Source organism: Saccostrea cucullata, unplaced genomic scaffold (genome assembly GCF_032062105.1).
Source record: "Saccostrea cucullata isolate Sc308-1 unplaced genomic scaffold, CSIRO_AGI_Scuc_v1 ctg1538, whole genome shotgun sequence".
Taxonomy (NCBI): domain Eukaryota; kingdom Metazoa; phylum Mollusca; class Bivalvia; order Ostreida; family Ostreidae; genus Saccostrea; species Saccostrea cuccullata.
In genome coordinates this window covers 80418-102334 of record NW_026918275.1, presented here as the reverse complement: position 1 = coordinate 102334, position 21917 = coordinate 80418, and the positions used below count along the sequence as shown (strand labels likewise).

Below are 21917 nucleotides of genomic sequence, written 5' to 3'. Positions count from 1 at the left end.
TACGAATTATATATTAAGAACATAGTACATTGAGCATTGGATTTTGAAAGATTTAAAGGATAAAACAGAAAAAATGTTGACTCTAATAATTCATTCAAATGCATGAAAAGAAATGCAAACGTGTAAAACTTGTTCTAGATCTCTGCAAACTTTAATTGAACCTAAATCAAATAACTAATTTTATTTTATTTTGTTCATTTTCAATACCCGCCTCCCGATCTTTGCAAACACTAGTATCACTCAAAGAAAACAACATCCTAGAACAGAATTGAATTTCAAAAATCAATGTAAGTATTTAAATAAAAAAAACCCACAATTTTTATTACACGGATTTGCGATTGCATCATTTCAGAAAAAAAATCGCATACAGGAGGCCGGGTTATGCAAATAAATTATCTGTGTTTTCTATCATAAATCCTTGAATAAATTAAAAAAAAATGCTACTTGTAGAATTATAGAATGTTTTCGTACATCTACGTTGATCTCACTATCTAAAATACAGTTTATATAAGAAGTCATGTGCGCACTGTGTATTGATTAAAACAGAATTATACAAGGTTGATGGCTATAGTGGATGTACAACTATTTGAGGATCCATATATGCTGATCCCAGGACGAGATTTGCAAAATTAATGATAAAACAATGGATAATTATTTCTAAACATTACAATCTTTCATCTAATTTTTCATTTGCCGTTTGTTATCAGTTTTTCTTATCTCAAAGACGCCTTCTTCAGGTATTTCCTTAACAAAGACTTTTTCTCTGCCCTAGTTCTTTTCTTTCAAAATCAGAACATATAGACACGAAATACGAATCAAAGGGAAATACAAAAATTGGGAAAGAAAAATGGAAGTAAATCAAGAACAGAATACAAATCCTTTCATTCATGAACGATGCCCCTTTTGTTTTGCTTGCAGATATCGGTCTCTCTCTGTGGCAGTTAGCAAATAAATTTAACTTGAAAAACGCTGCCATAGAAAGATTAAATGATTAAAAGTCCGTATAAACTACAATAGGCTCAAATCGCAGTTTTGAATAGAAAATTCTACAGCTCATCAACCTATCAGAATAATTCAGCAAAGATAACAAAGTTACGTCACACTTTTAAAGCCGTTGAGATCCTTGAGAGTGTGCATTGTCTGGACATTCTTTGAAAGTAAAGACACAACTGTTAGAGGAGAAAACATTTCCCCGATCTCTGCAGGTTGGTCAATACTCTTATGCAAGCACATTTTTCATATATCAATTTTTTATGTATATCATAAAATTGCGTTCTAACAATTTGCAGTTAATTACCCTTTTTCCAAGTCCTGGGAGAGATATAAAACTTTTTTAATGTTCAACTTAAGGGTTAAATTGATATGCGCAATAATTAATGATAAATATATCTTATTTCAGTCAGATTGATTGCAAGAGAAAGATTTATAGTAAATAAACCTAAACTTTATGGGAAATATTTGCAGATAAAAATATTCATGCAGTAGTTATCTTTTAACTATATAACTTTATACTCTTGAAGAAAGAACAATTCCTTTTTAAAAAAAAAATTCTACATAAATTCTTCATTTTTTTTCTAGCATGAAGACATCAGTGATGATTCTTCTATTTATAACCGCGGTCACAATTTCTCTTTCCTGGGCTGCCTCTACCTATCAAAGTAGCGAATGTGCTTTGAATATACAGGAAAATGGAATGTCATTGTTAAACGAAGGCATTAAAATAATTGACCCAAGCATAGAAATTTCAGGAAGATTTCATGAAGCTCTATCCGACCTTTATCATAATGTAGACAAGGCACACATAATTAACATTACTCAAATTTACCTGCGCAACATCACAAGGAAAGTTAATGGAGTCACTTATTCAGCCAAGAGTACATTCAATATAAAAAGGGTATTTGAAAAGCGATATGTGTATTTGTATACTACAAAAGCCGTTTATAAGAGATTGAATCAGATTCTAAGAGAACATGACTGTACCTCGAAAGAATTATCCGATGAAGAAAAATATTATGCCCCATATTCTGCCGTTCTTATGAGTGTTCTAATGTACTGGTCAAATTTAACTGATTACAAAGGACCTACGTATCGAGGAGTAAATTTAACAGAATCGGATATCGATCAGTATTCGGTGGACAGAAGATTCATATGGAGCCATTTCACATCATCATCTAGAAATGACACCATGGTATTTGATTTGAACATATTTTATTGTTTTGATGTTATAACAAAAGGATTGGACACAAGTTCTTAAAAACTTAGAACGTCCTCTCCTTTAAAACAATTTGTAACACAAAGTACATTGTTCAAAATTAATTTACACAGGAACCAAAGGTCAATAAAATTATCTAACATAGGCAATGCATATACAGAATTGAATTAATGTAGTATGGACATACAAATCTAAAAGCATTACTCAAAAACGACCAGATCTCTTAATAAACAATTGCACATTTAAAAATAAACTTTCATTTTCAGAAACACTGATCGAATTATCTCCCCATAATAGAACATGAGTGTCTACAATACGTAAATTTATCATTCTAAAAATAGCATTGAACAAATCGTTTCTTGGGGCAGTGTAGTTCACACAAGAAAAAAAGAAATGATATGCATCTTCTATTTTTCCGCAAGTACACAGTGGACTGTCAATAATATTACACCTAAATAAGTCTTTATTTAGGACACAATTGTGTCTTAATCTAGTATGAATTACACTCCAGTAACGATCACCAAAAGTAAACCAGAAGTCTCTGTCGAGACTGTAGCTCTACTGGTTTGTACTTATCAAAAACCATTGCACTATTTTATGTATCTTTGTGTAGTCTACTTGTGTGCCAACTTATTTTGAAATCAAACTAGAACTGTAGAAGGAGTAGCGTTTTTAAGGAATTTCACAGAAAATTCTATTTTTAGTAACCATCGTAACATCGTTAATCGAAATCAGAAACCAATGCACTATTCTATGTATCTTAGTGTAGTCTACTTGTGTGCCAAGTTATATTGAAATCAGACCAAAACCGTAGAAGGAGTAGCGTTTTTAAAGAATTTCACAGAAAATTCTATTTTTAGTAACCATGGCAACACCATTCATCGATATTAAAAACCCATGCACTATTCTATGTATCTTAGTGTAGTCTACTTGTGTGCCAAGTTATATTGAAATCAGACCAAAACTGTAGAAGGAGTAGCATTTTTAAGGAATTTCACAGAAAATTCTATTTATGATAACCATGGCAACACTGTTCAACAAAATTAAAAACCGATGCACTATTCTATGTATCTTAGTGTAGTCTACTTGTGTGCCAAGTTATATTGAAATCAGACCAAAACCGTAGAAGGAGTAGCGTTTTTAAGGAATTTCACAGAAAATTCTATTTATAGTAACCATGGCAACACCGTTCATCGAAATCAAAAACTGATGCACTATTCTATGTATCTTAGTGTAGTCTACTTGTGTGCCAAGTTATATTGAAATCAGACCAAAACTGTAGAAGGAGTAGCATTTTTAAGGAATTTCACAGAAAATTCTATATTTAGTAACCATGGCAACACCGTTTATCGAAATCAAAAACCGATGCACTATTCTATGTATCATAGTGTAGTCTACTTGTGTGCCAAGTTATATTGAAATCAGACCAAAACTGTAGAAGGAGTAGCGTTTTTAAGGAATTTCACAGAAAATTCTATTTTTAGTAACCATGGCAACACCGTTCATCGAAATCAAAAACTGATGCACTATTCTATGTATCTTAGTGTAGTCTACTTGTGTGCAAAGTTATATTGAAATCAGACCAAAACTGTAGAAGGAGTAGCGTTTTTAAGGATTTTCACAGAAAATTCTATTTTTAGTAACCATCGTAACACCGTTAATCGAAATCAGAAACCAATGCACTATTCTATGTATCTTAGTGTAGTCTACTTGTGTGCCAAGTTATATTGAAATCAGACCAAAACCGTAGAAGAAGTAGCGTTTTTAAAGAATTTCACAGAAAATTCTATTTTTAGTAACCATGGCAACACCATTCATCGATATTAAAAACCCATGCACTATTCTATGTATCTTAGTGTAGTCTACTTGTGTGCCAAGTTATATTGAAATCAGACCAAAACCGTAGAAGGAGTAGCGTTTTTAAGGAATTTCACAGAAAATTCTATTTATAGTAACCATGGCAACACCGTTCATCGAAATCAAAAACTGATGCACTATTCTATGTATCTTAGTGTAGTCTACTTGTGTGCAAAGTTATATTGAAATCAGACCAAAACTGTAGAAGGAGTAGCGTTTTTAAGGAATTTCACAGAAAATTCTATTTTTAGTAACCATGGCAACACCGTTCATCGAAATCAAAAACTGATGCACTATTCTATGTATCATAGTGTAGTCTATTTGTGTGCAAAGTTATATTGAAATCAGACCAAAACTGTAGAAGGAGTAGCGTTTTTAAGGAATTTCACAGAAAATTCTATTTTTAGTAACCATCGTAACACCGTTAATCGAAATCAGAAACCAATGCACTATTCTATGTATCTTAGTGTAGTCTACTTGTGTGCCAAGTTATATTGAAATCAGACCAAAACCGTAGAAGAAGTAGCGTTTTTAAAGAATTTCACAGAAAATTCTATTTTTAGTAACCATGGCAACACCATTCATCGATATTAAAAACCCATGCACTATTCTATGTATCTTAGTGTAGTCTACTTGTGTGCCAAGTTATATTGAAATCAGACCAAAACCGTAGAAGGAGTAGCGTTTTTAAGGAATTTCACAGAAAATTCTATTTATAGTAACCATGGCAACACCGTTCATCGAAATCAAAAACTGATGCACTATTCTATGTATCTTAGTGTAGTCTACTTGTGTGCCAAGTTATATTGAAATCAGACCAAAACTGTAGAAGGAGTAGCATTTTTAAGGAATTTCACAGAAAATTCTATTTTTAGTAACCATGGCAACACCGTTTATCGAAATCAAAAACCGATGCACTATTCTATGTATCATAGTGTAGTCTACTTGTGTGCAAAGTTATATTGAAATTAGACCAAAACTGTAGAAGGAGTAGCGTTTTTAAGGAATTTCACAGAAAATTCTATGTTTAGTAACCATGGCAACACCGTTCATCGAAATCAAAAACTGATGCACTATTCTATGTATCATAGTGTAGTCTACTTGTGTGCAAAGTTATATTGAAATCAGACCAAAACTGTAGAAGGAGTAGCGTTTTTAAGGAATTTCACAGAAAATTATATTTATAGTAACCATGGCAACACCGTTCATCGAAATCAAAAACCGATGCACTATTCCATGTATCTTAGTGTAGTCTACTTGTGTGCCAAGTTATATTGAAATCAGACCAAAACTGTAGAAGGAGTAGCATTTTGAAAGAATTTCTAAGAAAATTCTATTTATAGTAACCATGGCAACACCGTTCATCGAAATCAAAAACCGATGCACTATTCTATGTATCTTAATGTAGTCTACTTGTGTGCCAAGTAATATTGAAATCAGACTAAAATTGTAGGAGGAGTAGCGTTTTGAAAAATTGTTTACAGACAGACGGACAGACAGACAGACAGACAGACGGCCGGACGCCGGACGCATTACTATCGCATAAGCTCTTCTGGTCTCTGACCAGTAGAGCTAAAAATGACGGGGTGGGTGTTTTCTGAGAGTTTATACAATTTTTGAAGGAACCAATTGTAGTGAATTGTCTTGTTTCAAGAGATAAAGAATTCCATTCCCTTATTGCCATTGGAACAAACGATGATTTATAAATATTTAATCTACACTTAGGGATACAGTAATTTTGTGATTGTCTTGTTACGTAATTTGATTCTTGTGATCGAATGTTTGGAAATATTTCTTTCAAATAACCGGGTACCATATTATGAAATATTTTGTACATAGTTGTTCTTACTTTGGACATTCGTCTAACAGCAAGTGGTTCCCAACCAGTTTCAAAATAGAGAGAATCTCGCGATGCCAATGAGGTTAATCCAGTGACTATTCTTGCTGCTGCAAGTTGCAATTTTTCTAGTTTTTCAGAATCTTGACTAGAACACCCACACCAAACTTCAGTTGCATATTCTAACTTAGGTCTTATAAAAGTAGTATATAAAAGAGATAAAGTTTTTGCACTGACCTTAAACTGCAATTTTTTAAGTAGACCTAATTTTTTATATGCATTAGCTAAGATAGAATCAATGTACCCTGACCAAGTGAGGTCGTTTGAAAATAGAATACCTAAGTGATTATGTGATGATACTAAATCTAAATTACAATCTTGAAATTTTAACAATGGTAAATCTACGTTTTTCTTAGTACTAAAAAATACAGCTTTGGTTTTCGTAGGATTAAATTTCAATAGCCATTGTTTAGACCACCGCTCAAGTTGATTTAAATCATTATTCAATCCTAATTGAATATCATGTACATTTTCTGAACATTTCTGTAAAGAATTATCATCAGCATACAATCTGCTTAAGGTACACATATTTTCAGCGACATCATTGACATATATCAAGAATAAAAGTGGCCCCAATACAGACCCCTGGGGAACTCCAGCATGTAAAGATCTAAAACTAGACATAGTATTCCTATGCAATACCCTTTGTGTCCTTAAATCTAAATAACTTTGAAACCATAATAATAACTTATCACTAACACCATAAGTTTGTAACTTAAAGAGAAGGCCTTTGTGCCAAACCCGATCAAATGCCTTAGACAAGTCGCAAAAAACCATACAACAGTGTTTTCCTTCATCCATAGCTTTAGCTATGTAATCGAATGTCTCAATAAGTTGATAAACTGTTGAATGACCTGGTAAAAAGCCAGCTTGATATTTGTAAAAAAGATTGTTTGAATGAAAATAATTGTAAACATATTTAAAAATAACTCGCTCCATAATTTTGCCAACGCAGCTTAATAATGAGACTGGTCTATAATTTGATAATAATGATGGGTCACCTTTTTTAAATAAAGGAAGTACATTAGCTACCTTCCACTGTTTAGGAAATACACATTCTCTTAAAGATCTGTTAAACAAAATACATAAAGGATAAGAGACGCTAAAAATGGTAGCTTTTAACATTTTATGACTAATGTTGTCAGGTCCTATTGCCTTGTTCACTGGGAGAATAGAAATTATATCAATAATGTCCTGCTCAACTATTTCAATACTATTAAAAACACTATTACATAATAAAGAAAAAGCTGGTAATGCAGGTTCGACATCATGCGAAGCCGAAACCGAAGCAAAATATCTATTTAACGCTTCAACCTTGTCAATATCGCTGTAATTAATATGCATATTTCCATTTTCTGTAATATCCTGCAGCGGTGGAATTTCGGACCTAACCTTAGTTTTAAAAACATCTTTTAATAATTTCCAATAAATTTTAGAACTTTTGATACTTGCTTCGATAAGATTGGTCTCTATATTGTTGTAATAGTTTGCCATTGCTACTTTTTTCATGTTATTTACTTTATTACGTAGTTTTTTAAACTTATTTTTATCTGAATCTTTTTTTGTTTTGTGAGCTTTTTCTCTTGCACGATTTCTCTGACGAATCGTTCTTCGCAAAGCGGAATCCATCCAGGGTTTATCCTTAGGCCTTATTATGTTCCCCAAACGAAGTTGGGGAACATATTGTTTTTACTCTGTTTCTTATTATTATTATTTTTCTTCTTCTTCTTCTTCCTGGGTACTTTTTTGTCCAGGAGTGATCTTGTAAACTACACATCCGACTTAGGTAAAACCTTTTTAGGGTCAGTAGACATGTTATGTAGATTTGCGGAACAAAGGTCATTTTGCGCGCACGTGCTTGCAAGAGCGCGCACGTGCAACACGTGAAATGACCGATTTAATTGATATAGGCGTAACTTTTTACCTTTTTTGATGAAATGCTTTGAAACTCATAATATAAGGATATATTAGTAGCGTAGACAATATGACATGGTCAAAATAGCAAGATCTCACGCGCATGCACGTGCGCTTCGCTCTGATTGGCTGAAACTAAAGTCTCAATATCTTTCTTGTTTTTTGACGAAATCCTTTGAAATTTTGAACATAGCCATGGAATAGGATATCCTACAACATGATATATAGCAATTATCATGAAAACACGTGCATGCACGTGCGCTACAATCTGATTGGCTTAAACTTTAAATAGCTATAACTCCCTTGGTTTTCAACCAAACAGGATGGGATTTGGAACATAGATAGATATAATGGACTTCTACAAGAAGGTATGGTCACTATGCACATGCATACACGTGCATGTACGTGTGCTGCAATCTGATTGGCTGAAACTTTAAACAGCTAAAACTCCCTTGGTTTTCAACCAAACGGGATGGGATTTAGAACATAGATAGATGTAATGGACCTCTACAAGAAGGTATGGTCACCATGCTCATGTATGCATGTGCGTGCACGTGAAATGAGTAAAATCAAAAATACACTTGAATGAGCGTATTTTTTAATACTTTTGGATTAAATACTTTAATATTGTGTAGACAAGATGATATGGTCATAACGCACATGCATTCACATGCGCACGCGTGCATTGCTCAAATTTGAATGAACTTGATACACTTTTGGGTAAACGTTTTAAAGTCTCAAATGTATAGAGTTTGTCTTATTTAATGAAGCTTACAGGGAATATGGCACCAAATGGGCGTTGGGGAGCGTTTGGGGAACATCTGTAACGGTCCCCGTTACAATTAGCACTAGTTGTAACTGTTTTTTCAGGAATGCAATTTTTAACATGGTTTAAAAAACTTTTTGAAAAATTACTTTCCGCCTGATCTATATCTTTAGCTTCATTAATAAGTATTATTCCAATCTGTATTGCGTATAAGTGTGTTTAGTGTTTCAAAATCTGCATTTTTATATTGCCATATTTTCCTATCATATGATTGTGCTTGTATTGTATGTGATTTAAGATATATGTATGTGCCTTTGTGATCGCTGAGAGATTGTTCTACGTCTATTGTCCCTGAGTCCAGTACATCGGCATGTAAATATTCGCTGACGAGAATTGGGTCTATGAGAGATTTCGTGTTTTTCGTGACTCTAGTTGCGTCGCATACCGTGTTTTGGAAGGAATATTTTAAAAGAATTTCATTGATTACATCTGTGATTTGGAGATTTAGAAAATTTACATTTAGGTCACCTATGACTACAATTCTATCGGATATATCAACAGCTTTTTCAAGAGACCATTCGAATTTTTTCCAAAAAGAATTATCGGAGTTAGGAGGTCGATACACACAACAGAGCAGGATATTGCAGGTAGGATCGCTTATTTCTACCCATATACATTCTAGGTTCAAAGGTTCAAGATCAGGGCGTCTATTCGTGCGCAAAGAGTCAGATGCATATATTATTACACCGCCCCCATGAGAGTTTCTATCTTTACGAAAAATTGAGCTGAATCCGTCAATAGGAATGTCTTCGTTTAAAATGTTAGCATCAAGATGGCTTTCTGTGAAACATAAAATATCGTAATCTGACACAATACTAAGAAACTTATCAAACTTGTTTCTAATACTTCTTACATTTAAATGAAAAATTTCCAGTGTGGATTGGGTACTTTGAGATGGTCCCGGATTTGTCTCTATGTCGCCTGACAACAATAAAAGGAAATACATAATTTGAAACACATAATTGAAAAAAATATTTTCTTGTGCCCCTTTTGACAGTAAACGTTTGGTATTTTGTAAAATGTACTTAAGACGCTCAATAAGAAAATAAACAAAATCATGAAATCGTAGAACATAGAATAGCAGTGATTTTGATGTACATTTACATTTACAATAGAAAAGTCCGATTGCGGCTCGATATTGTTCTATTGTATTAGCCATTATCAAAACATAAAGAGAAATGTTGAGCAATATTTGAACCAGCCGCAAGGAGACATATAATAAGAAAACATGCAATTTTATTTCTATGACCTTTGGTTAAAAATAAAAACGAAAAAACATTGAAAAAAAGTTTAGGTAAAAAGAAATCAAAAAAGAAATCAAAAAACAAAAAAGAACAGAACAAGTCACTAGGCAAAACAAAAAGCCTATTGACAGCTACTCGGTCCATCCTTGAAAAACATATGTACACTGATACACATACTGCTACATGTAAGAGCAGCATGATTTAGACGCTTTGAAGGAAAAAATTAAGGGGAACACTTTATAAAGTTACTGTAATATGCAATGAAAGTTTACAAAATCATTATTTTATATGCGATAAAATACAATTTAACTGTCTTGCATTAAGAATGCATTTTATGAAGAAATACATTAATAGCGGCTAAACATAACTGAGTCTATCAAAGGGGGGAAAAACGAAAACAGAATCATCCCTGTATATTCTAATACTCAGATTCCGCACCTGGGGCAATAAGGTCAAGGTCATTAAAGGTACGGATCAAGTGTTTCTCGCCCTCCTTCTCGATCTTTACAAAAATGCGACCATCATTCGTCCAGTATGAGTGTATAGCCTCTGTCTGTTTCGCTTTAGACAGTTCGTGAATAATGCTCTGTCGGTACCTGGTAAGGTCTTCGGTTATAAATAAGGACGTGCCCTTTAGTTTTCGTTTTGCAGAATAAATTTTGTTTTTTACTTTCCAGTTTTTGAATTTGCAAATGATTTGAATCTTTCCGTTGGCATTGGGTTTACCGATAGGGTGGGATCGAGAAATGTCGTCCTCTTTTATATCAATGTTAAATTTGGATTTGCATAGATCTTTCACAATTACATCTGTATCTAAGTAGTTGCCCGTGTGGCCTGGCACTGTACAGTTATGGAACCTAAGAGAGGTCCTCCTGCCATACTGCTCTAGATCGTCGAGTGATGTTTCTAGATCCCATATTTGGTTTTGGAGATTGGCATTTGTTTTGTCTGCCTCCTTTAGCTGATGTTTTAAGTTCTTGATTTCTTCAGCTTGTTTGGCTATTGTCAAGTTAAGTTGGTTGAAAACTGATTGTACAGCCTTTTCTATGGTTGGTGTTATAGCACTTACCAATACGGGGACCAGCTGAGACATAACATTTTGATCACACACAGCTGAGTAAATCAGGCCTGGTAAACTGTATGTTTGTCCCTCGGATTGAATGAGGGGGGTTTGGGCAATGGGGGTGGGCTCTGTAATTGAGGAATGGGAATCTGCTTGACTAACACTTACAGCAGCACTTACAGATGTATCCTCAGGTACAATAGTCGACGAATTTGAGAAAGTGGTCATCTCAGAATTGTCATTCATATTGTCCATACTGCCCTGTTTACCAGAATTGTTTGAAGAATTCAGATCTGGGAGAGATGTAGACAGAAACCTTCTACGAGATGTTTTGTTCTGATTTTCAGATGGACTGCTAAGTTTTCGTTTTGATTTTTTGTTATTACCACGATTGTTGGAACTTGACATGAGTTCATCTCACACAAAAGCACACAAGCACAAAAGCACAGAATGTTTTGGTTTTTAACTTTGTCAATGTAGTTTTTACTGAAGTTATTTTTATATCAATTCATCTGTGACAGCTTTGCGAAATGATATATTAGTGAGTTATCAATTTTCACACACAGAAATACAACATACCCCCGTTTTTTCCTCCCGACCGAGACTAAACGTCGACGCTAGACGCCATCTTGAATCCTACCCATGGTATTTGAACGGAATGTAACATTTATTATTCACAATGATAACTTCTCGCCGTACATGGGTCCGAAACCTGTTCAACTATTTGCATGGAAACCGGAACTTGATGAAGCCATATATAGTCCGGGGGCAGAATTCCAGGTTATAAAAGTTGAGAAATATATCACAGGCTCTGTTGGTAGTGCAACTATAACTCTCAAAACTGTTCAAAGCATAAGAAATGGTTCTGATCGCACGAGAGTCAAATGTATGTCCAATGTTATCTTACTTCTTTTGATAACATATAGTGTTTGAAAAAGATTTTTTAAAAGTTTCTTAGGAGGTGTACATTAACGATTTCAACATGTGGCTGATTTACACAGCCATTAGTTTTTAACTATATGTTTGCTATTATTTTGATATTTTGGGTTACTATACATATATTTACGTGTGTAAGCTTTTTTGTTTTGCATATGCTAAGCATAGGTAAAGGCACATATCTAATTCATTTAAGCATTGAATCATTATTTTTTTTAATTTGAAAGATATTGCCACAACTGCAATGGTGCAAACAAATTGAGTTACGCGGGTTATGAAAATTTATTTGCACACACCGTTGCAGTTATGAAACTTTATCTCTAAAAAAAATAATGATTTAATGCTTATATTTACTTTATCAAACTCCTTGCCATAGTTTCAAATTTGATTTATAATTCAAAAATCCAGTTTTATCCTTTGAGTAAATAAAAATTTATGGAAGAGCCATTGCAACAACTTCTGTTCAATGTGAGCATGACTTTTTATTTTCGCTTACGACTTTGCACCTTCATGGCGTTCAACATTTGTGACGTCAAAATAAGACGCATTCTTTGGCTTCTGGGGGTCGTAACATAAAGCAAGCTAAGTTTTTGACTTAAGTACGGTCTTAAGTGCGCGTTAAGCACATTTTTAGGACCTACATAAGTACTACTTAAGTATGTCTTATACCGTAACATAAAGCGAACTAAGCAAGATCTTAGCTAAGTCATACTTATGTATTGAATTAAAATATTACACAGTGTGAAAGTTTATAAAGTAGCGTTGGTTATTACATGTAAGTGTGATATTTACTCACAGACTGAATATTTTTTACTTCTTTAATCACGCCTAGCTATTGTCACAATTGTCCTAAGGGACTTTTAGTCTTTAAAAATTCCGTCACGTTCTTATTCACTGGGATTTGCTTCTCGTTTACTGAAGGTAATGGCTCGAAAACCGAATTTTTCCAGTTTGGAAATCGAAACGTTGATAGAAGAGTTTCAGAATCATAAAGAAGTTCTTAATTCTTCGTTTAATAACACTTCCACCAACGCATCAAAACAAAGGGCATGGGCAAGTGTGGCATCAAAGGTAAATTTCTCTCTCTCTGTCTCTCTCGCTCTCTCTCTCTCGCTCTCTCTCTCTCTCTCTCAGGCATTGTAGCAACAGGGGACCAGCCCCCCTTTTTTCCCTACATTACTTTTATTATTGGAAATGTTCATTGAAAGTCTGCATGGTTGCCCCCCCCACCCCCTTATACTACAGGAAGTTCATATCAGGAAATGTAGTATGGAATGCAAAAAAGTAGTTACTGAAAGAAGTTGGCTTTGAAAAAAGTCGGCCTCTACCCACCCACCCACCCCCAGTGAAATAGGATTTTTGATTTTGGGCAATTTTCCTTTTTTCTTGTTTGCTTGTAAATTTTTTCAGGAAAGTCAAATAAAAATTATCTGCCGCCCCCCCCCCCTTTTCAAAAACGATGCTACGTCTCTCTCTCTCTCTCTCTCTCTCTCTCTCTCGTACTGATCAGTGAAAATTCAGTTATATGCATTATACGGTATTTTGAATGCCTTAGATTTCCACACATTTTATAGCAAAATACATGTGATAAGTTTTATACATATAGATATACATATTTTTGAATATTTTAAGATTTACACCGTATGTTCATATACATATTCTTTTATAATAATATAGGAAGTCATCTGTTTTATATTGTAATACATGTATTTCTTTAAAAATGAAGGTAAGCTCGGTAAGTGGGGTGACGAGAACGGCCGATGATGTCAAAAAGAAATGGAGAAATGTTTCCAGCGACTCCAAGAAAAAGCTTTCACATGCGAGGAAGGAGGCTACAAAAACTGGAGGAGGGTCATCGTCGGCAGTGGAACTAAGTGCCACAGAGTTAAGGGTATTGGAGACGATGGGACAGACAGCAACAGAGGGGATTCCTGGAGGAATAGACACTGCTGGCCCATCTTCGTCCAATACCAATCTACAGGAAACTTTCATTACTGATAGGTAATAATCAATGGATTATTATATTCATAACATAAAGCTCAGTCATTTCCACGAAGACAAAATATACTTTTATTCCCAAGCAAAAATCATAAGTGTCTTTATTTTGCATTGTTTCCATTCAGCGATCAACAAGAAAGTGTTACAGACGCCACATCAAAGACCACAAGGAAACGGAAAAGATCTTCCGGAAATGAGGAGGCGCATGACCTAGTAGAAATAGAACGGGAGAGATTAGAGGTAAAGTTTACGAAAATATCAGTACTGTATCTTTTTTTAAATTTCTGAATAATAATAAAGATTGATTTCCAAAAGTACAATTATAAAAGTAAGTACAATATACAACTTATTATTGTCAAATTTTCTTTACTTATATCTTTAAATTACAGGTAGAGAAAAAGAGGCTGGAATTGGAGGAAAGAAGATTATATCTAGAGCAGAGAAGATATGACTTGGAGGTAGAGAGACATTCTAGGGGGTTTATGGTGTGTGACTCGCAGAAAGTGCTGAAATATTATATTGTACCTGCTGGGTTTACTGATTTCATGTCATGAGATTAAATAAATCCTAACGCAAGGTTTTCCCTTATTCTTCGTCCATCATGCACTGTGCCATTATAGCATAGGTCATCATTTTCCTGTGGCGGAAGTACTTCACACTCAGGCAACTGTATCCTGTGATTAATGCACATATTGTGCAAAACCGCTGTCGCTACTATCACCTGAAATTGGAGGGAAAATTTGATAGAGTATATCAAAAGATATTTTTGGATTTAAAAATATTCATTTGAAATTTTCATAAAGTTATTTGTTTATACCTTGCATGCTTTCGAAGGATTAAATAACAGAGGACCTCCAGTTTTATCAAGACAGCGAAAACGGCCCTTCCACACACCAAAACATCTTTCAACAGAGTTTCTAGCTTTCATATGACGAGCATTATAACGATGCTCTGAGGGAGTAGAAGGCTGTAAATATGGGATCATCATCCATGGTCTTAATGGATATGCTGAATCACCCTAGAGCCACCCCTCGCTAATTTCACCTATATAAAATATTCATGCATCTATTAACATTTTAAAAATGAGCTATTAAGGAACACCCCTTTTGTAGGAACCCTATGTCATACATTAATAAACTTCGTACATAGATTAAACCAATAATATCTAATAAATTTATGGACAAATATGGAGTAACAGCAGAAATTTTTCCATTTAAAAAGACAAATTTCATTGTCTGGTATAGGAAGGCGGCGCAATACCCAAAAGTTGCAATTAAAATTTGGTATATTATATTTAAAATCCTACGGAAAAGTAATTACAACCATGTATTTATTGAATGGAAATGAAAATTCATTATATTTTTTTGCATACAATACTGCATTTCCCTTATATTTCTTTACCGTAGTATTAACTTGGGGGGGGGGGGGGGGCTGTACTTCAATGAACATTTTTCAAAAGTAAAATTAACGTTGCGTACAAAACTGCCCCCCCCCCCCGTTGCTACGTGCCTGTATATACATGTTTATACAAAGCACAAGGCAATGCGCTTTCGTCCAATTTATTTTTATTGTGAATATTACATACCGGATTCAAACTTTGTTGAAAGAGCACTGTCTGTCCATATGAAAGAGTCATGACTGCTCCCTGGCCACTTAGCGACGATGTTGGTGAATCTGAGATCGGAGTCGCACACCCCCTGAACATTTATTGAATGGAAACATTTCCTATTTACATACAAATGTTCATCTTTACTAGGTGATCTTATAGCAACATGTGTACCATCAATGCAACCCAGAACATTGGGGAATTTAGACATTTGAAAGTATTTTTGCATGACATGGATTTTCTCTGCATTATCAGTAGGAAACTTAATAAAATCACTAGCATATTTACTTATGCTACAAGACACATCATCAACTATACGAGAAACGGTCATTCTTGACATCCCCTGGGAATCTCCCAAAACGCTGAAAAAACTACCAGTAGCGTAAAATCTCAAGGCAGTTAATACCTGTGATGAAACACTGATAGCTTCATTTCTCTTTGTTGGTCTTTCCAAATCACCTCTTACCAATTCACACACATTTTCAATTAGATTTCTGTCTAAACGATACCGCTCTATCAAATATTGGTCGTCATAATCATGTAGATTTTCTCTTGTCTTAAAAGTTCTTTTTTTCCTCCCACTTTGTAGAAATATATAAGCCGACGCCATTCGTGTAATAATTCGAACTTAACTTCTAATATCTATTGTGAATAGTGTTTAATTGTGTCTTGACTCGCAGACCTCTGAATACTACTCTCAGTTTCTCTGTGATTACCGGCCGAGTTAAGCTGTCATTGATTTCCAATCATAATTAATGTACACATATGTATATCCTATAGGGTTATTTTGTTTAATATACATGTTTAAATTGCTATATACATGTACACAAGACATAAATGCTATTTATTGACTTGAAGAGGTATTAGAGTATCTTATTAATTAAAAACAAATGAAATAATTACAATATTCATCGTTAAATTTAAACAGTTTTTACGTATAATGTGTTCAGGTTCTGTATAACACGCACTTAAGTCACCTATGTTGATCGCCTAAGTTTTGCTAAGATTTGTATTTCTTAGCATCCTTTATGATACGGACTTAAGACAAATAATGTACTTATGTCTTACTTAAGTATGGTCTTAGACTTAAGTACTTTTTATGTTACGACCCCCTGACCCCTTTTCCGTGTTATGATGTTTTACATGCAATAACTTTCCACACATTTTATAAGCAAAATACGTGTACATATGGAATGTAAATATTACTTACTGTATGCAGTATTAATTTTAGATACTAATTACTAGCAAGTTCCCTTTATCTATAAAATAATCATATCGGCATTGCTGTGGGCTTAAAAATAAATATGTTCTGAAGAATAGCCACATTCATTTTTTAACGTGCACATTGACATATAATTTATGGGCAAAAGGTAACTAATGTTTAAATTGCATTTTCTGGCTCCCAGGGTGTGGTCGCAATTTAAATATCAAATTTTGTTAAAGCGTTGCAGTTGTTAGCGGCCTGATAAAATTATCATCGTCTCATCCATTCACCTATTTGAAATGCATTACATCTATAAAATCTTATAATTTACTTAAATGATTGCTGTTCTTTGGAATATATAAATTTTGTAGATTTTTTAATATTCTATACGTGATGTTCACATTTTAGTATCTTTGGAATTGTATTAATCTTTGATTGTTATAAATTAACAATTAAGATCAAATTCATTCATATTGGTTATTACATTTTTTTGATAAATTTGGATTTATTACAATAATTAAGGAATGAATTTAATAGCTACCCATTTTATACGGTATAAACTGGGTTGGAACAGTTTACGCTTTCTTATAAACCGCGAAGCGTTTACGCTTTTAAAAGCGTAAACTGTTCCAACCCAGTTTATACCGTATAAAATGGGTAGCTATTAAATTCATTGCTTATAATTTAATTTTCACTCATTTGATGTAAGAAAAAAAGATGATTGTTCTAACAAAATGACTTTAGTTTGTACAAAATTTGAATGTAACGTCAGGCGGATTGATACGTTTTTGACGTAAGTCATTGTGACGTAGGCAACCCATTTTATACGATATGAAGTAAATTTTTTATCCAATCAAATACAGCGTTACAACCAGAATTAAATTATTTAAGGAATGACTCTAATTCTTGGCCAGATTATCGAGTATAATATGGTTTGGGTCAGTTTACGCTTTATAATCCGCGAAGCGGATTATAAAAAAGCGTAAACTGACCCAAACCATATTATACTCGATAATCTGGCCAAGAATTAGAGTCATTCCTTATAATTTAATTTTAAAATAATTAAACAACTGGGGATGTAAAATTGTGTTGTTTTTATTAGTTCAAATTTACCGCGCAATAATACAACCGTAGTAACGGAAGTGATGGGAAGCAAGGGGAGGTAAAAACTGATACATAGATCTAGCAGCCATGATGCTTGTTTACATGAGGTAAGATCGAGCAACTGTTTGAAGTTAAAGGTACATTCATTAAATCTGGAATTTTTCATGAATCCGAAGGACTGGAAATGAGGGGATTGATGGATACAGATGATTCAGCTGGTTGTCAAGGGGGTGTGTCCCCATACCAAACCAGATTATACAAAATGTTATGCGTTCCTTTTTGGAAATCAACCAATGAGAGACAAGAATACAAACAGAATTAAATTATTAAGATATGTAGTGTGATCTTAAGCCTTTACTTTATTAGACTTTACGTTTGCTGTGAAGTTCCTTGTGTATTTTGACGCCATTCTTGAAGCACACGTGTATCCGGTAACTTGCAGTCGCTGATCAATCTCTCACAAGAGGACGTAATACGCTTCGCTACAAGACCCATGTCAACGTCTAAATGAAATGCCAAGATTCTTGACAAAACCTACTTTTACGTATAACGTATTACTTTTACATATTGCATCATTAATTTTAATTTTTTTTAAAGATTTGTATTCTTGCATTAAATCTTAAATTAAAGTTTATTTATGAAAATTTATAACAGATATATAGCTAATTCAACAAATCTTATAAGGTTTTCTTTTCCAGAACGGCCGGGATATTGCCAACAAATATAAACATGTTTAGTTCTTTAAACAAAACACTTTTGAGCATTGACACATGTACAGAAATGTAAAAGTGATAATCATCCTGTTGGCCATTTTTTAACAACATTTCATGATTTGAAATAAAAAATCACGTCTCCGCTTACCGTTCTACTTTAAGACGTTGACAGAGGTATAGGTGGAATGATAACTAGATTGCATCACCTATATTTCAAAGACGTATATAATAAGTAACAAGAAACATATATTGACGCAAGCGTCAAAAATCGGCCGCAAACCAATTAATTGTTCCATTGATATTTAGCAATTAGAAAATGAAATTTGCGTGACCTGTTTTTAAAATTTCTTTTATTTATCTATTAAAATATCATCGTGACATGAAACACTTGCATGCGACATTGCCGATTTTCTTTAAGGAATGACTCTAATTCTTGGCCATATTATCGAGTATAATCTGGTTTGGGTCAGTTTACACTTTATAATCCGCGAAGCGGATTATAAAAAAGCGTAAACTGACCCAAACAAGATTATACTCGATAATATGGCCAAGAATTAAAGTCATTCCTTATAATTTAATTTTAAAATAATTAAACAACTTTTGATGTAAAATTGTGTTGCTTTATATAAGTTCAAATTTACCGCGCAATAATACAACCGTAGTAACGGAAGTGATTTGAAGCGAGGGGAGGTAATGACTGATACATAGATCTAGCAGCCATGATGTTTGTTTACATGAGGTAAGAACGAGTTATTGATTAAAGTTGAAGGTACATTAATTTATTAAATCTGGAATTTTCCATGGATTCTGAGGACTGGAAATGAGGGGATTGCATGGATATGATGATTAAGCTGGTCGTCAAGGGGGTGTGTCCCCATACCAAACCAGATTATACAAAATGTTATGCGTTCCTTTTTGGAAATCAACCAATGAGAGGCGAGAATACAAATAAAATTAAATTATTCATGCATAATGCATGTACAATATTATATGTATAAGCAAACTGTCCATAGACCTCTGCGTCTCTACTTAAATTGTAAACGAACCGCACCGGTCAGGTGGAAGTTTGATGTTTAAGTAGTTTTAACATAAAAGTACAGAACTAAAATTTAAACTAAGCTTTAGTTTTACTTTAATAAAAACGCAACAAATATGAAATATGTGGGGCTCCTCGCTCTCTCTTAGAGGATATTAACACCCCAACTCCCTCTAGATCCACCACTACATTCCTTCTCTTTCAGTCTCTTTGTTTTGGTGTTGAGATGTGGCGGGAAAACGCATGGCACATTGTAAAACGCACTTTATCCTAGTCTCTTGGACCAAAATGTTGTAAGATTCTGAGCTTTTAAGAAATAAATATTTCATCAAATTTTTGAAAATTTATATAGAAAATGTATAAATATACACGTCATTTCAAAATAAATACAACAAATCCCGTCTAGGCTGTTCAAAGAGAGAAAGTAAAATTGTTCATTACAACGCTGTCTTTGTTTTAGTCTAGGCCTACATATAACTTCGCCGCACTTCAAACATGTCGGAGTATGTCAATCAGGATTGGATGAAACACTTAACCCCATTATTTATAAGATTTTAATTTTATGATTATTGTGCTTTTTGTTAAACATTTAAAAATATCTTTGTTTAATATTCTATAATATGAACGTTATCATTTTTATTTAAATTGTTGTAACTCTGCAGAAACGCAGGTCGACTTCAAACTTTCATATCAAGTAACCGACCGCCTCCTGGCGGCCGGTAATAAAGAGAAAATCTTTTCATGCGAATTGGCTAAAATCGTTTACCTATTTCTAACCCCCTCCCCGGCTTGAAATGCGGGAGGGTATATAGTAATCGGGATGTCCGTCCGTCTGTAGGTCCGTCTGTTGCGCTTTAGGGTACCCATCTCTTATTCGCAATTCCTCTCATGAAATGAAATTTCATGAGACTTTCACAGAATCTTTATTACATATTGCCATTGTGAACCTACAATTTTACTTTTGATCAGACACAGAGTTTGGTTTTTCCAAGCAAAACATGGACCCTGCCATTATATTCATATTGGAGGCGGGGGGTATCATTTAGTGAGCTCATTGCTCACGGTACTATTTTCCTTTGAATTTTCCAATTCAACCAAAAGTAGAGGTTTAAATCCCTTGTCTATTGTAAAGAAAAACAGTTTCTGTTGTATTAAAAAATAAAGATAACTGTTCAATGTCAGAAGTTTCCTTCCCTCTCTTTTCAGTATAAATTTAAAGTTCATAGATACGGTTATTTTTGTTTGAAGAGCAATTTACCTGCGCAACCAAATGCAGACGCTAAAACGCATACTTCTTATAAAGAAAAGCCGTCTTTGATGGAAAGGGTGAGGTGAAGATCACGTACGAAAAGTGATAAATCTTATCTCTCTCTCTCCCATTTCTATCTCCGTTCTCTGTTAATATATTAGCCGCCGGCGTGGCGCAGTTATTAAGTAGGGCGTCTGCACAAGAGTCGCGGAGTAAGGAGTTTAACCCTATTGTCCTGGGTACTTCGACCCACTGTGGAACATGAAGATCGGTCCTTCGGATGAGATCGTACAAACTGAGCTCCCGTGTCGCAGAAGGTGCTTGCACAAAAAAGATCCTAAAGCTGCTAAATGACCTTGCATTTGAGTCTCCAGCATAGGTAAAAAAAAATGCAGCTATTCACTGGCATATGGTGGCGTATTCATCTGAGAGAAACATTCTCGAGAGAGGGGTTAAACGAAAAAAAATTAAAAATCTTTGTTTATTCAAACTTTAAATATAAGGAATGGCATATTTTCTCAAGTTTTTATCTGATGGGCAATTTATACCTGTGTTAAAAAATGTAGGTTTTTAAAACGGTAACCCGTATTGTTCTAGTGCAAGGCAGTATCTGTCGTCTTTGTTATTGATGTAAAGGGTGAATTGTGATCAATCTAACAAATAATGTAAACAAAACGAATCGTGAAATATTGGCAAAATCCCGGATACCCTGGAAACACTTCAAACGAGTTCAGGTTTTTACATGTGTAAGAGGAATAAAAATCCTTTCTCGTCACTTCACACCCGCCAAGAGCACAATGTGTTGATCAGAAGAGATTAGATACTCCGTAGTCAAATTTTGTACAAAATCAATGACATTGCAAATGGTATAAAAATATCAGCAAAAATAGATTATACTATTCACAAAAAGATTGTATTTTCAATGTAGATAATTATAAGGAAAAGAAGAGAATTTGCAAGGGGCTCAATTTAAACCGGATGTTGAAAGCATTGTAGAATGGATCCATTTGTCAGATTTATATTAAACATTTGTTGTACTCCGTGCACGATCTGATGGA

At 34.1% G+C, this 21917-nt stretch overlaps 1 protein-coding gene across 1 annotated transcript; it reads left to right on the top strand.

The window, feature by feature from the left end:
• Window positions 1–12873: 12873 nt before the first annotated feature.
• LOC134261117 (myb/SANT-like DNA-binding domain-containing protein 4) lies at window positions 12874–14501 on the top strand. The gene is made up of 4 exons (XM_062743582.1): window positions 12874–13020; window positions 13676–13950; window positions 14073–14187; window positions 14337–14501. The coding sequence occupies exons 1-4, from the start codon at window positions 12874–12876 to the stop codon at window positions 14499–14501; spliced, it is 702 nt and encodes a 233-aa protein (XP_062599566.1).
• Window positions 14502–21917: the final 7416 nt, after the last annotated feature.